Raw genomic sequence first — 12,614 nt, forward strand, 5'->3', positions numbered from 1 at the left:
AGAGAGGGAAGAGGTATCTGCCCTAGTGATCTAGACTTGCAGAATCCAGTTCTCATCACTCGTAGGAACTGCCTGGAGACGAGCAGTTCTTATCCAAAGCAATCCTAGCACCTAACAGGTACAAAATTAATCCTGGATACCCTTGAGTTGTGTGCAGAGGGAGAGATACCAAGACTGCTGGAGCTTGTGTAACCAAGTCCAAGGATGTTCAGAAACAGCCAGGATGTTACCCACCAAAAGAAATGTAAGCGGATGGTTAACAGATTGAAAAGACAGCATCAAAGAGCAATGGAAAAAAAGAACCTCTCTCTTTCTTTAGTTACTATCCTTCAGCAATGAAGAAAAAAAAACACCCCCAAAAAGTCTCTGGTAAGAGAAAGCCTTCCCAGGGGAGGAGATAACATTTGTTCTCGGTGCTGGGAGCGTCACTGTTAGGTACCTGCTGTTCCCCGGAGGAAAAAAATAAAACAAAACGGTAATGGTGTCACCAACCACCAGCTTCCATCTAATGTTCGGCGAAACACACCACAGCCCTCCCAGTTACCAAAACAAGCAAGAGAGAAAGGAAAAGGGGAGGCATAAAAACCTGTCGGAGCCTTTGACCACAGCCTTGTGGTTCACATCAGAGACTCAAACAAACCCACTTTTCTGGAGGACGCCAGTGGCATCAAGAAGGACAACGGGATGTTGGGAATAAAGCTCAAAGAATTGGGGTCACGGTTGGGGCTGAAACCTGTCTTTCTTGCAATGTCTATTGTAAAACGCCCACAGGGGGCATCAACCCACAAAGGAGGCCATTAGCAGGGAGGGGGGCCCACATTGCTTAAGAAAGGACCCATTTTCAAAGAGGGTTTTCAACTGGAACCAATAAAAAAAAAATAGAAGTTGGCTGAGAAGAGCAGAAGGCTGGGAGACAGGGTCATGAGAAGAAGAAAATCACTCAGTGGGACAAGTGACCGTTCTCTTGGAAGTCACAGCACAGTTCTAAAATTGTGAGCAAAAAAGCAGGGTGCAATCTAGGTTATGGGCATAGTTATGACCAAAAGGGTCTCACTGAGCCCAGGACAGGAAACACAAAACAAAGTAGGCAGTAAAGAAACTGCCTTATACAGATTCCACTAAAGGAGACAGAAGAAAACATCTTTTTCTTTGGGCTTGGGCTCCACAAAACAAAGTTCTTTCCATCTGGGATGTGGCAGAACCACAGAAGACCTAGACTGGGTACGTTTCTTCCTCAGGCGTGCTGAAGCAAAGCGACACACCAGCGTGACCCTGGACCTCAACTTGGTATTCATCATTGACAAAGAGGTTGGTGGGGATGAGAAGGGACAATCATCCATCTCTTAGCTAGAACAGCATTCCACAGACAGCAGGAGGAGGAACAGCAAGATGGTAGGGGAGGCTGAGGGATTCCACTATAGGCATCTAAATCAATTTAAGGCACAATGCAGCTTTCAGTAAGAATGTCAATACAATCATCCAAATCACAGGATGCATTTTATAAAGGATTCTTTTTATCATGCAAATGTGCTGGTGATCTATTCTGTATGGAGTCTCACTGTTTCCTGAAAGCTGGTTTATTCTAAAGAGAAAAAGTCTGGAAGCCAGAAGGTACTCAAGCCAAAAGCATTGGCAAAGTTTAAATGCACTAATGTAGGAGGTCACATGAGAACATTTTCAAGTCACTCTAACATTATATTTACTTCAATGAAAAACACCCAAAAAAAACATGCAACAATAGAGGAAAGAGGTTGGGGGAGAGGAGTGGGGAGGAGTGGCATTAGGCTAAATATTGGTTGTGAAGTCTACATCCCATACTGAAGTACCTGGGTTCAAGTCCCAACTCCAACCCTGATGCCAGCTTCCTGCTAATACACACCCTGGGAAGCAGCAGCAAGTGATGGGTTGGGAACTGGATTGAGCTCCCAGTTCCATCCTGGCTCAGCTCCATTTGGCGAGTAAAAAAGGAAACAGAGCCTGGCGCAGTAGCCTAGTGGCTAAAGTCCTCGCCTTGCATGTGCCGGGATCTCATATGGGCGCCGGTTCTAATCCCAGGCAGCCGTGCTTCCCATCCAGCTCCCTGCTTGTGGCCTCGGAAAGCAGTCGAGGACGGCCCAAAACCTAGGGACCCTGAATCCATGTGGGAGACCTGGAAGAAGCTCCTGGGTCCTGGCTTCGGATTGGCTCAGCTTAGCTCCGGCCGTTGCGGCCACTTGGGGACTGAATCAGTGGATGGAAGATCTTCCTTTCTCTCCTCCTCTCTGAATATATAACTGACTTTCCAATAAAAATAAAACTTTTAAAATTTTTTTAAAAAGGAAACAGAAAATCACTCTCACTCATTTTTCCTTTCAAATAAATAAATCTTCCTAAAATAAAATACAACAACAAATTAAAGGCTTGGTGGCAATCATGAAGGTGACATGTTTCTAAAAGGAAACTGATAAGCTATCATCCATTTCTGATACTATAGTGGGCAGGATGTTAGGCCAGTCCTTCTGTTGAAAACCATATAAATTGCTACACAAAACATTCTTGCCAAAGCACCTAAAAGCTGATGAGGGAGTCAGAAAACACAATGCAAAATCTATGTGGAAACAGAAGCCAGGAGAGGTAAGGATATTAAGCTGCTGTAACTGGAGGCATTTGCTGAAATGAATGAACTCGAGCTTCTGTTTTGATGATCTCAGACATGTCAGAGACAGAAGCCAAAGTCCAGGGTCAGCCCTCTAGACAGAAACAGGTTTTTTCCCATAGCCTCCAAGCATTCCCACCACTAACTTTCCCAGGAAAACACAGAACTAATAAAGCATACCACAGCAAAGAGACAACAGAGCAAAAACAGATTCTCAAAATACAGATTGGAAAACAACTATGCCTAGTGCATTTGAAAAAAGCAAACAGACCTGAAAACGAAGGTAGAAAATAGGACAGCATTGCTACGAACTGTCTAACAAACTTTGAAAAGAACCAAATAAAATGCCTAGAAATTTAAAAAAAAAAAATCAGTTGAAATTAAAAAGTCAATGGATAGATTTAACAGCTAACAAAGAAAATCTGTAAATTGGAAACTAAGTCAGAAGAGCTAACCCAGATTATAACACAGAGAGTGAGATGAAAAAGGATAGACCACAGGTGACCTCACATGTGCCTGATCAGGACAAGTTACTTTCAAAGAGAACAATGAGAGTGACAGCTGACTTCAAAATAGTAAAACCAAAAGCCAATGGAATACTATCTTCAACAGCCAATGTAGAATTCGATTCACAGTCAATACTGTTTTTTAGGGCCCGGCAGCGTGGCCTAGTGGCTAAAGTCCTCGCCTTAAACGCACCAGGATCCCATATGGGCGCCGGTTCTAATCCTTGCAGCTCCGCTTCCCATCCAGCTCCCTGCTTGTGGCCTGGGAGGGCAGTTGAGGACGGCCCAAAGCCTTGGGACCCTGCACCTGTGTGGGAGACCCGGAGGAGGTTCCTGGATCCTGGCTTCAGATCAGCACAGAACCGGCCGTTGTGGTCACTTGGGGAGTGAATCATCAGACGGAAGATCTTCCTCTCTGTCTCTCCTCTCTGTATATCTGACTTTGTAATAAAAAATAAATAAATCTTTAAAAAAAAAAAACCTGTTTTTTAAAAATATGTGAAATAAATACCTATTTCAGAAAAACAAAACAGTTGGTTACTGATGGAGAGTAACAGGGTATCCTTTAAACAACAGGAATAGCAGCTTGGGTTTGAAATGTCCCCGCGCCCCCCTCCCCCTCTTTTTTTCCTTTTAAAGCAAACACTATAATGACTGTATGGCCAAACCTAAATGACATTGGCTAACTTTTTTTTTAAGACACAACTGAGAAATCAGTGACCAAACAGAAACAGCAACAACAATAACAAAATATAACCTCTTTAGATTTCAAACATCCACAAGGATAACTTCCCAAACCTCCCACCATGGAGGAAAGACAGCACTCATCCATAAAGTCCTTCAGTTGAGATGGAAGTGACCAGAAGCAGCCGGGAAGAGGCGCAAGCAAGATACTCCAGGGGGACCCACGGGGGAGGGAGATTAGAAAGTGTCTTTACTTTGATCTTCTCCTCGTAGTGCTGCTCTTTCTGTTTCAGGTGAACTTCCAGGTGCTGGGCTGAGACCTGGGCTTCCCGGTGTTTCTCCTCCAGCTCCTGGACACAAGAAAACGGTCAATCAGGTGTGCAAAGGGAAGGCCAATGTTAGTGGACACTAGATGGTCAGGGGAAACCTGACTGTGGCCCAGGCAGCTGCTCCTCCGTTTCTAGCCCCTCAGGCTCTTGGGAAGGAAATCCACCACAGCGCTTTGGCCCTGGTTTTCCCAGGATTCACACACAGCAGCTGGGCTTTGCAGGCCTGGAATGGGAAGTCTGTCACCATGACAAGACAAGCAAAGCTGGCTTTTCCTCTTTGCATGGAGAAAATATGGGTGGCAAAGCAATGTTTCCAGATTTAAGGATGGCGCAAAGCTCCTGACTATTAGCTTGAGCCTCAGATCACTTTCACTGTTAAGACTGCTTTAAATGAGAAAAATTAATTTACGGTGAGGGTAAAAGCAATATCTTTGCATTGCTCAAGAGCCTTACCTAAAATAAAATAAAAGAAAACTAATGTTATGATGTGATTCTAGTGCTTTGAATGTTGAGTGATGACTCTGAGTGACTGCTATCAGGAAGTCCACGAGTAGCTGGGCATGTGCACATAATGTTGATGGGTACAAGGCACACAGGATCCAAGCTGAACACAAAACACACCAATAATGATGATGTACAAAAATGCATGCACATTCACATGGAGGATGGAAAGGGAACTTGGAGTAATACAAACAGCTCTGCTTTCATGCTCTCCCAGTTCTTTGTTTCCTGCTTTTAAATAACATTGTGATTCATTGGAAAATTATACCAATTCATTTGCCAAAGTATTATAAACTGATCTTTTAAAAGGCACTCAATTCACTGAAACCGTCTCTGAACGCATAGATAGTTGCATCAACATTAATTCCTGGGAATCTGGACCCATTAGTTAATTACCAATATCAAAAGTCATTATTCCAAGTTCTCAGCTCTTCACACCACTACAAAATTTTTCTTTGAAGTGGAGGCAATTATGAAAATTCTGAAGGATAAGGAAACTACACAGGATATGTCTATAAAATGGATCGAAAAAAGTACTTTGGGATTCACGTGCACAGAGAACGTTCATGACTAAGTGTTTTAAATTCTGAAGAGTGCGAGCCTTGGCTTTGCTTTGGGAGTGGAAAGAAGGGGCTTTCAAGGAGTCAATTTCCAGGCCAGGCGCACAAGCTCTATCACATTCTAACAGATGCGATCTGGAAACACTGGATGTAAACAGAACTTCAATGAGTGGAAAAACATACCTCACGTGCCCCTGGCAATGACTTCCATCAGAACACGAGACTGCTGGCCCTGATGCCCTACGTATCTCTTTTGGGAATTTTTATCAGAATGGGGAATATCTTCAAATGAGTGACACTTGGGGATCTCTTTCCAAGCGTCGCCATGATGTAATGGTGCCAAGGACCACTCCTGCCCATTGTCTGAGGGACTCTGCAGCCTGGGCACCTAGCCTAGGATGATTCTTGAGCAAAAGACACCATCTGGTAAGTCAAGTCCCGACCACAAAGGTACTCGGGCAGGTTGGCGAGACACATTTGGACAAGGTAATGTGCTTATTTTTCTTTGGTTGTCCAAAATCATTTGGTAATCATCTTTTCTTAGTTTCAACCCTCATAAGATAGCATAAGAATAGAAAGTAAAAACTAAAAATGGGTTTAAACAAACAAAAACCCAGAGATACCTGAAAAATGACAACTCTCAGGATAAATTCTGGTCTATATACCAGAACTGCATATGCCTGGCAAACAGCCAGGTGCTCCACAGCCTGACTTCTGAGTGCTTTGGCATTTTTTGTTGTTGTTGTCATTTTTTTTAAACATCTCTTTTCTGTATGCATGAGATCAATGCCTCAGTCTGGGCTGGTCATGCGGATGCTGCTGTCTGCTGCTGTTAGCCCAGCTCCTGGAACAGTGCCTGGCACATAGTAGAAGCTCATTAAATATTTGTTGAATGAATGAATGAACACATCGCCATTGAACAGAGGGCTACTCTGCAGCCCCAAGAGAGTGTGCCATTTTCTTTGTAACCGAGCAAGGAGAATGAGCAGGCGGGATCTCCAGAGGTCCCGCATGGGTGGGAGATCTGATTTTACCCACAATTGAAACGGACACACTTGACAGTCGCCAAGGGAAACTCTGAGGACGCAACAAGAGAACAGAGAGAGGGGAGACTGACACAGTTATCTTTCTGTGTACACGTATACATGAAGACAGGGTGGCAAGGCAAAACAATTTCATTCCTCTTTTATCCTTTTGTTCAATACCTAAGTGTTTACAAACAGCCAGAGAAATGCCACATTCTGAAGAACTGGGTTGGGTTTAGCGGTAGGCACTGCCTGGGCATGTAAGTTGGTCATTCTTGACTTTGCATGGTTAATAGCGACTCATTTCCCAGAACTGATGTAGTGGCCCACTCACCATCTCCCTTCCTGAGCATGGGGAGACATGGTCACCTACTTCGGAGTCTCCCCTAAGGGCAGTTAGAGGGTGGGTGAGGTATATGAATGGACCCCGCGTCGTCACTAAGTCTCTCCGAGGTGACATCAAATCTCTGGCACTGCACTGAGATCACACGTAGGGGAGTCCTTCACAGGGTGCCACCTGGGCTAGGGCAAAGCAGTGGCCCAGCTGCAAGTACAACTGGAGCCTTCCTCCCTCAACTTGGCCATAGGAGCCCAAGTCCAAATCAGGACAGTTGGCAAACCTAAATGAAGACCTGCAACCTCTAAGGGAATCGTAAACAATCCTCACAACCAACGGTGGCAGAGAGAGTGTGGGTGAGCGTGGCTCCATGACAAATCCTACTCGGAGAGCCACAAGCCTGTGTGACTCATTTGTTCTCTGAAAGCCAGGATCTGCATTTCAGTCTTGAAGGTCTAAACCCCAACAGCTTTCGAAATCGAAAATGTAACCATCGTACAAAGCTCTGCCGAGAGAAGGATGAAAACGCTCCTACAAAAATGTACCAAGAATGAAAGGTGCACATTCTGCTAAAAAAAAAAAAAAAAAATGCCAGGCAATTGCAAACAGAGCCAAAAACAAACAAACAAAAAAAACAAAAACCAAAAAACAACTACTACTGATGGGTCCGTTACCAGTGCTGAAAAGTCCAGTATTGGAGTTATTTGCACTATTCTACTAGGTGGTGTACACTGGACCGTCTCTCTTCTCTTGACTGCTGGGTGACGCCTCCCCTGCTGTGGCATGACTCTCCTCCTCCTTACCCCCTTCCCTTTGTAAACCTCTAACCTGGTGTCTTTGAACTTGTCAACTTGGGTTCCTGCTCACCAGAATTTTATCAGCCATCTGCTGGATCTGTTGGGATTTTGTCTGGATGTCATCCTTCAGTCTGTTTTCTCTACGCTCCATGGTCTCTAGCCTCTTAACTTTGTTCTCCAGAGAATGGCGCCGTTCCTGTAGATCGTGAATCAATCAGAGAGTTTTAATGGAGTAACTGCTACGGGCATTAACACCTGCACCAAGGCAAAAAAGAGTCCCCAGGAAGTGTACGTTCCAGTAGGAAAGAGAGGTCTCAGGCACCCGAAGCAACGGCAGAGAAAGTACAGATTCTACGATTCGGGAACTCGGTTGTGTAGGTTACAAGAGTGCATTCATTCATTCAAATATTTACCAAGCACCTACTATCTGCGAAACACCACACTAGGCATCACGGGAAAGAGAAGGGAAGATGACATAACTCCTGCCCCTGGGAAAGATAAGCCAGACAGACACACGCACTGTAGCTTCAAAGGGGAAGAACCGTAAGACAAGCAGGGACCCGGTGAGGCAGGATTTGGGAGGCAGGGAGGAGGGTTTCTAGCTGAAGGGTCCAGTGAAGGAGTCACCGAGAGAGGTGCTTCGAAGGGGGAGCATGTAAGGCATTTTGGAGCAAGGAGGGTAGAGGGTGTTTCACGCAGAGGCAGGCATATTTGAAAAACCATACAGTACAGATGGCCAGGCCCTAGTTTATGTCCTAAGCAGATTCAAGGAAGGCTATAGACCAAGATATGTCAGCTGGACAGGTGGGTGAAACATCAGCATTTCTGAATCAAATGCTCGACTAGCCTGGACCAAGTTCTGCGGTGCACATAGGGAACATGGATATGAGTCTGGGATGGGGCAAAGGGTGTTGCAGGTCCAGAACTGGCTGGGAGAAAAAAGGTTGGACAGGAACAAGAGGTTGACAGATTTCTACATTTGCTCAGATTGGAGGAAAAAGGCCTGGGGAGCTGCAGAAATGGCAGGCAGGGGAGGAAGGACAGAGGAAAATGTGGCTATCTTTGCAGCACCACATGAGGCAGTGAACGGCAGGGTCCCAGGGTGGGCTAAGCAACCACACGGATGCTGGTGGCCCTGACCAGCGCTAGGACACTGAGAAGAGACGCGAGCCTCTGGGAAAAGGTCCATTCTGAATTAGAAACACCGTTCAAACACCCAGCTCAGGCTTCAGGCGAGTGGTGGGAAAAAGGCAGCCAGGATTGTGGGTGAGGATGCTTCAGAGAATTGTGTTCCAGAATGTTCTCGCCAGGACTGTGATGGGCAAAAGCCAAAGACCCAGCAATAGGAATAGAAAGACAGGTTGTTCGACTGAGTTCCAATCATTCTTGTGGAACCAACACCAAGGGGCATGGGGAGACAGAGAGCAGTTAGGAGAGTGTCACTTTTTTTACTATACATGCTTTTGTTTTGAGTTTCTGCCTTGTTTTGTTTGCAGTGGAAAAGCACTCATATTTTCTGGGCTAATTGCATCAATGGTTTCTACTACAACAACAACAACAAAGAATTTGAACAAGAGGCCTGAGAGGACAGCAGCCCACAAGGCGGCAGCACACAGGCCCATAGGGACAGCCTGGAAAACTAATAGGGGTTGGGGGAAGAGAGGGGAGGACGGAGGGAAGGAGAGAGGCAGAGCTCAGAGACGGAATCATGGCTGGCCTGCAGGGACACAGACCCTCCCAGACACCTGTGCAGGCTCAGCAAGGAAGAGCTCTCTTGCATTGAGACGTGTTTCTCCTAGAAGCTGCGATGACAGAGCCCACACTCCTCTTGGGGTCTCTCCAAGGCTCTTAAGTTTCGAAGGGATCTTCCAAAGGAAAAACATTCTGGCCCAACATCAGCGAGGGATGTCTTCACTGTCTCCGACCCTTGGGCACAGCCAAAGGCCAGCAGCGGTCTCAAGGTTGCGCATGCCTGACTGCTGCCTCTGGTCAGGGCAAGGGGCAGAGGTCAGTCCAGCACGGGCTGGAGGCCCCCTGCTCACCTCGGCTTCCACCAACTTCTTCTTGATGCCTTCGGAGGAGTCCTCCCGGTTCTGCAGCTTCTCCAGCTCCCTTTCAGCCCGCTCCTTTGCCTGCCGGATATTCTGCAGCAGCTCGGTGGCCTCTGTGCTGGCTTTGACAGCCTACGAGGGCAAACAGAACACAGGACACACACACAGATTTACACCAAGAACACACCAACAAATGGGAAAAAGCAGGCAACACTGGGTGCCGCAGGTGACACCTGCTTTTCTTTTTTTAAAGATTTATTTATTTATTTTTATTAGAAAGTCAGATATACAGAGAGGAGGAGAGACAGAGAGGAAGATCTTCCGTCCGATGATTCACTCCCCAAGTGACCACAACGGCCGGTGCTGCGCCGATCCGAAGCCAGGATCCAGGAACCTCCTCCAGGTCTCCCTCACGGGTGCAGGGTCCCAAAGCATTGGGCCATCCTCGACTGCTTTCCCAGGCCACAAGCAGAGATCTGGATGGGTAGTGGAGCTGCCGGAATTAGAACCGGTGCCCATATGGGATCCCGGCACATTCAAGGCGAGGACTTTAGTCGCTAGGCCACGCGGCCGGGCCCTCAACACATTAATTTTTAAGCTTAAGCATAATTAATTGAAAAATTGAAGCAATATAAATGCGCTAACACTGATACAGTCTACAGGAGAGTATCAACAGTGATAATATTTTTGGATATATTGGCACCAGAATCCCTGGATTCAAGATCCAGGCTCTGCTTCTATGTCCAGCTTCCTGCTAATGCAGGCGCTGGGAGGGCATACGACGCTGAGTCCATGGGCTCTGGCCATCCATGTGGGAGACCTGGGTTGAAGTCCTGGCTTGTTGTATGGTTGAGCCCTTGGCTGTTTCTAGCATTTGGGAAGTGAGTCAGCAAATGCAAAGCATGTCTCTAAATACACCTTCACTTCTCTCTGCCTTAAAAATAAAGTTTTTAAAAGAAAGGGGCAGGGAGGGGCCCAGTTTGGTTGCCTAGTGGCTGAGATCCCATATGGGAACCTGTTCGTGTCCCAGTGGCCCCACTTTCCATCCAGTTCTCTGCTTGTGGCCTGGAAAAGTAGTCGAGGACAGCCTAAAGCTTTGGGATCCTACACCAGCGTGGGAGACCCAGAGGAGGCTCCTGACTCTTGGCTTCAGATTGGCTCAGCTCCAGCCGTTGCGGCCACTTGGGGTAGTGAATCAGTGGATAAAAGATCTTCTCTGTCTCTCCTCCTCTCTGTATATCTGACTTTGCAATAAAAATAAATTAATCTTGAAAGAAGGAAGGAAAGAAGGAAGGAAAGAAGGGAGGAAGGAGAGGAAGGGAGGGAGGAGGGAGAGAAAGGGAGGGAGGAGGGAGAGGGAGGAAGGGGAGGAGGAAGAGGGAGGGAGAAAGGAAGGGAGGGAGGGATAAAGGGAGAGAGGAAGGGGTAGGCAAATGTGACCTGTCTATACAATGCATGTCATTTATCTTTGAAAAGGAAGGAAATTCTGAGCCAGGTTCTACATGAATGGGACTACTTCAGGACATGATGACAAGTGAACCTGGCTAGTGACACAAAGACGAATGCTACACTACTTCACTTCCCTGTGGCATTTACAATAGCCAACATCACTCAGGCAGTGGTGGAAGGGGAGCTGCCCAGAGCCAGGGTCAAGAAGGACCCTGCACTCATGTATGCTGGACATTAAGTGTCACCATCACAAAGTGCAAGAGTTCCAAGGATCTGTTCCCCAGCAGTGTCAACACACTCAGCACCACTGAATTGTACATGCTAACATGGCAATTTAACAATCTGTGTTTTTTAGCACAATAAGAAAAAGCAGAAGGAAGAAGAAAGAAATATGAAAAGATTCTATGAGCGGCCTTCAAAAAGTTCATGAAAAAATGTGGATCATGGAAAAACTCTGCATGGATTTCCAAATCTGTCTCATCTTCTCACTCCGCCTCCCGTGAGCCTTCTGTAACATCCTCCTAGGAACACAAGCCGGCAAACACGTTCACAGACGCTCATGCTGAGAAGACATGCCTCAGAGCCACCTTCATCCTGGCCCTTTCATCAGGCAGTTACGTGCACGAGGTGATACACACCGAGCCTCATCATCAGCTTGATGGCATCCTTTTCCAGTGTGCACAGGTAGGGTATACACACATATGCATATACATACATACGTATCATATGTATTTTGAAAGTGCACGCAGATTTCATTTATCAATTAGGACTTAATAAAGTTGGTGGGAGGATATGTACATACGATTTATTTCATTACAAGGACCAGTAGGGTACTGACACAAGCTTTGCACAATGTTGTAAACCCACCTGCCAGCGAATTGCCAAGTGTCCGTTGTTACTCAGGGAGCTGGCACCTCTCTTCTAAATGTGCAAAATGGGGAGCCTGGTCCCCTAAGCCCCACCCCCAGCCTCTCAGATTCTACGATAGTATAATTAGAACCTTTACTGGAGAATTTTTAAAAATAAGCACTGCTGACACATCTCAAAGGGCAAAAGCATATTGAGAACTCCAGTGCTTTCAGGTAACATGCACTCCCCCTTGTTTTTCTTTGGCATTGGATGACTAACTAGGTAGCTCTCATCACTCACTGCTCCGAGACCACGAAAAGCATTTAGAGAAGGGGACAGAGTCCCCTGAAACATCACTTGGGGCTTACCTTTTCCAGCTTCTCTTGGAGTTCCTGAATTTTGAGCTGTTGTTCAGCATTGATCTATAATAAAATCCCAGGAAATAAAAGCAAAAGGCAAGATGGAGTTAACATTTTATGCTACACTAAGAACAGTCCTATTTTCTTAAGGTTTTTGAATGGGGTCTTTTTGCTTTGTTTTCCAGAACCTCCACCAGGGACAAAAAGAATGGAGGCCTTCCATGGAAGACTTTAGCTGTCCCAGTGTCAATCTCCACCCTATTTCTCTAAGGCCAGCAACACAGAGACAGCACCCAGAGGCAAAGTCACCCCATACCTCAGGCAGCACCTTGCTGTTTAATGTAGCGCCCGGGTTTATTTATGACCATGAGCAGACAGGATAAAACAGGGAGTTTAACTCTTTAAGAATCACAGCTAAAGCTAACTGTGGTCACTTGGGGGAAGACCAGCAAAGTGAACCTGGAATTGGCTACTCAGGCCGTTGTCACAAAGCTCCTAATCAATGAATGGTCATCAATGGTGATACTTAAAG

The 12,614-nt window shown here is 46.1% G+C and overlaps 1 protein-coding gene across 3 annotated transcripts in view; it reads right to left on the reverse strand.

The window, feature by feature from the left end:
• The window catches only part of CIT (citron rho-interacting serine/threonine kinase), a 163,379-nt gene that overhangs the window by 57,239 nt on the left and 93,526 nt on the right, over window positions 1-12,614 (reverse strand). For all 3 annotated transcript variants that reach the window (XM_036496409.2, XM_036496410.2, XM_058656934.1), the window contains exons 16-19: window positions 12,092-12,145; window positions 9,417-9,557; window positions 7,445-7,570; window positions 4,080-4,175 (exon numbers count right to left, since the gene is read on the reverse strand). In XM_036496409.2, coding sequence (XP_036352302.2) covers window positions 4,080-4,175; window positions 7,445-7,570; window positions 9,417-9,557; window positions 12,092-12,145 — 417 coding nt within the window. The remainder of the gene's footprint in view (window positions 1-4,079; window positions 4,176-7,444; window positions 7,571-9,416; window positions 9,558-12,091; window positions 12,146-12,614) is intronic.

This window comes from Ochotona princeps, chromosome 29, assembly GCF_030435755.1.
Source record: "Ochotona princeps isolate mOchPri1 chromosome 29, mOchPri1.hap1, whole genome shotgun sequence".
NCBI classification, from domain to species: Eukaryota; Metazoa; Chordata; class Mammalia; order Lagomorpha; family Ochotonidae; genus Ochotona; species Ochotona princeps.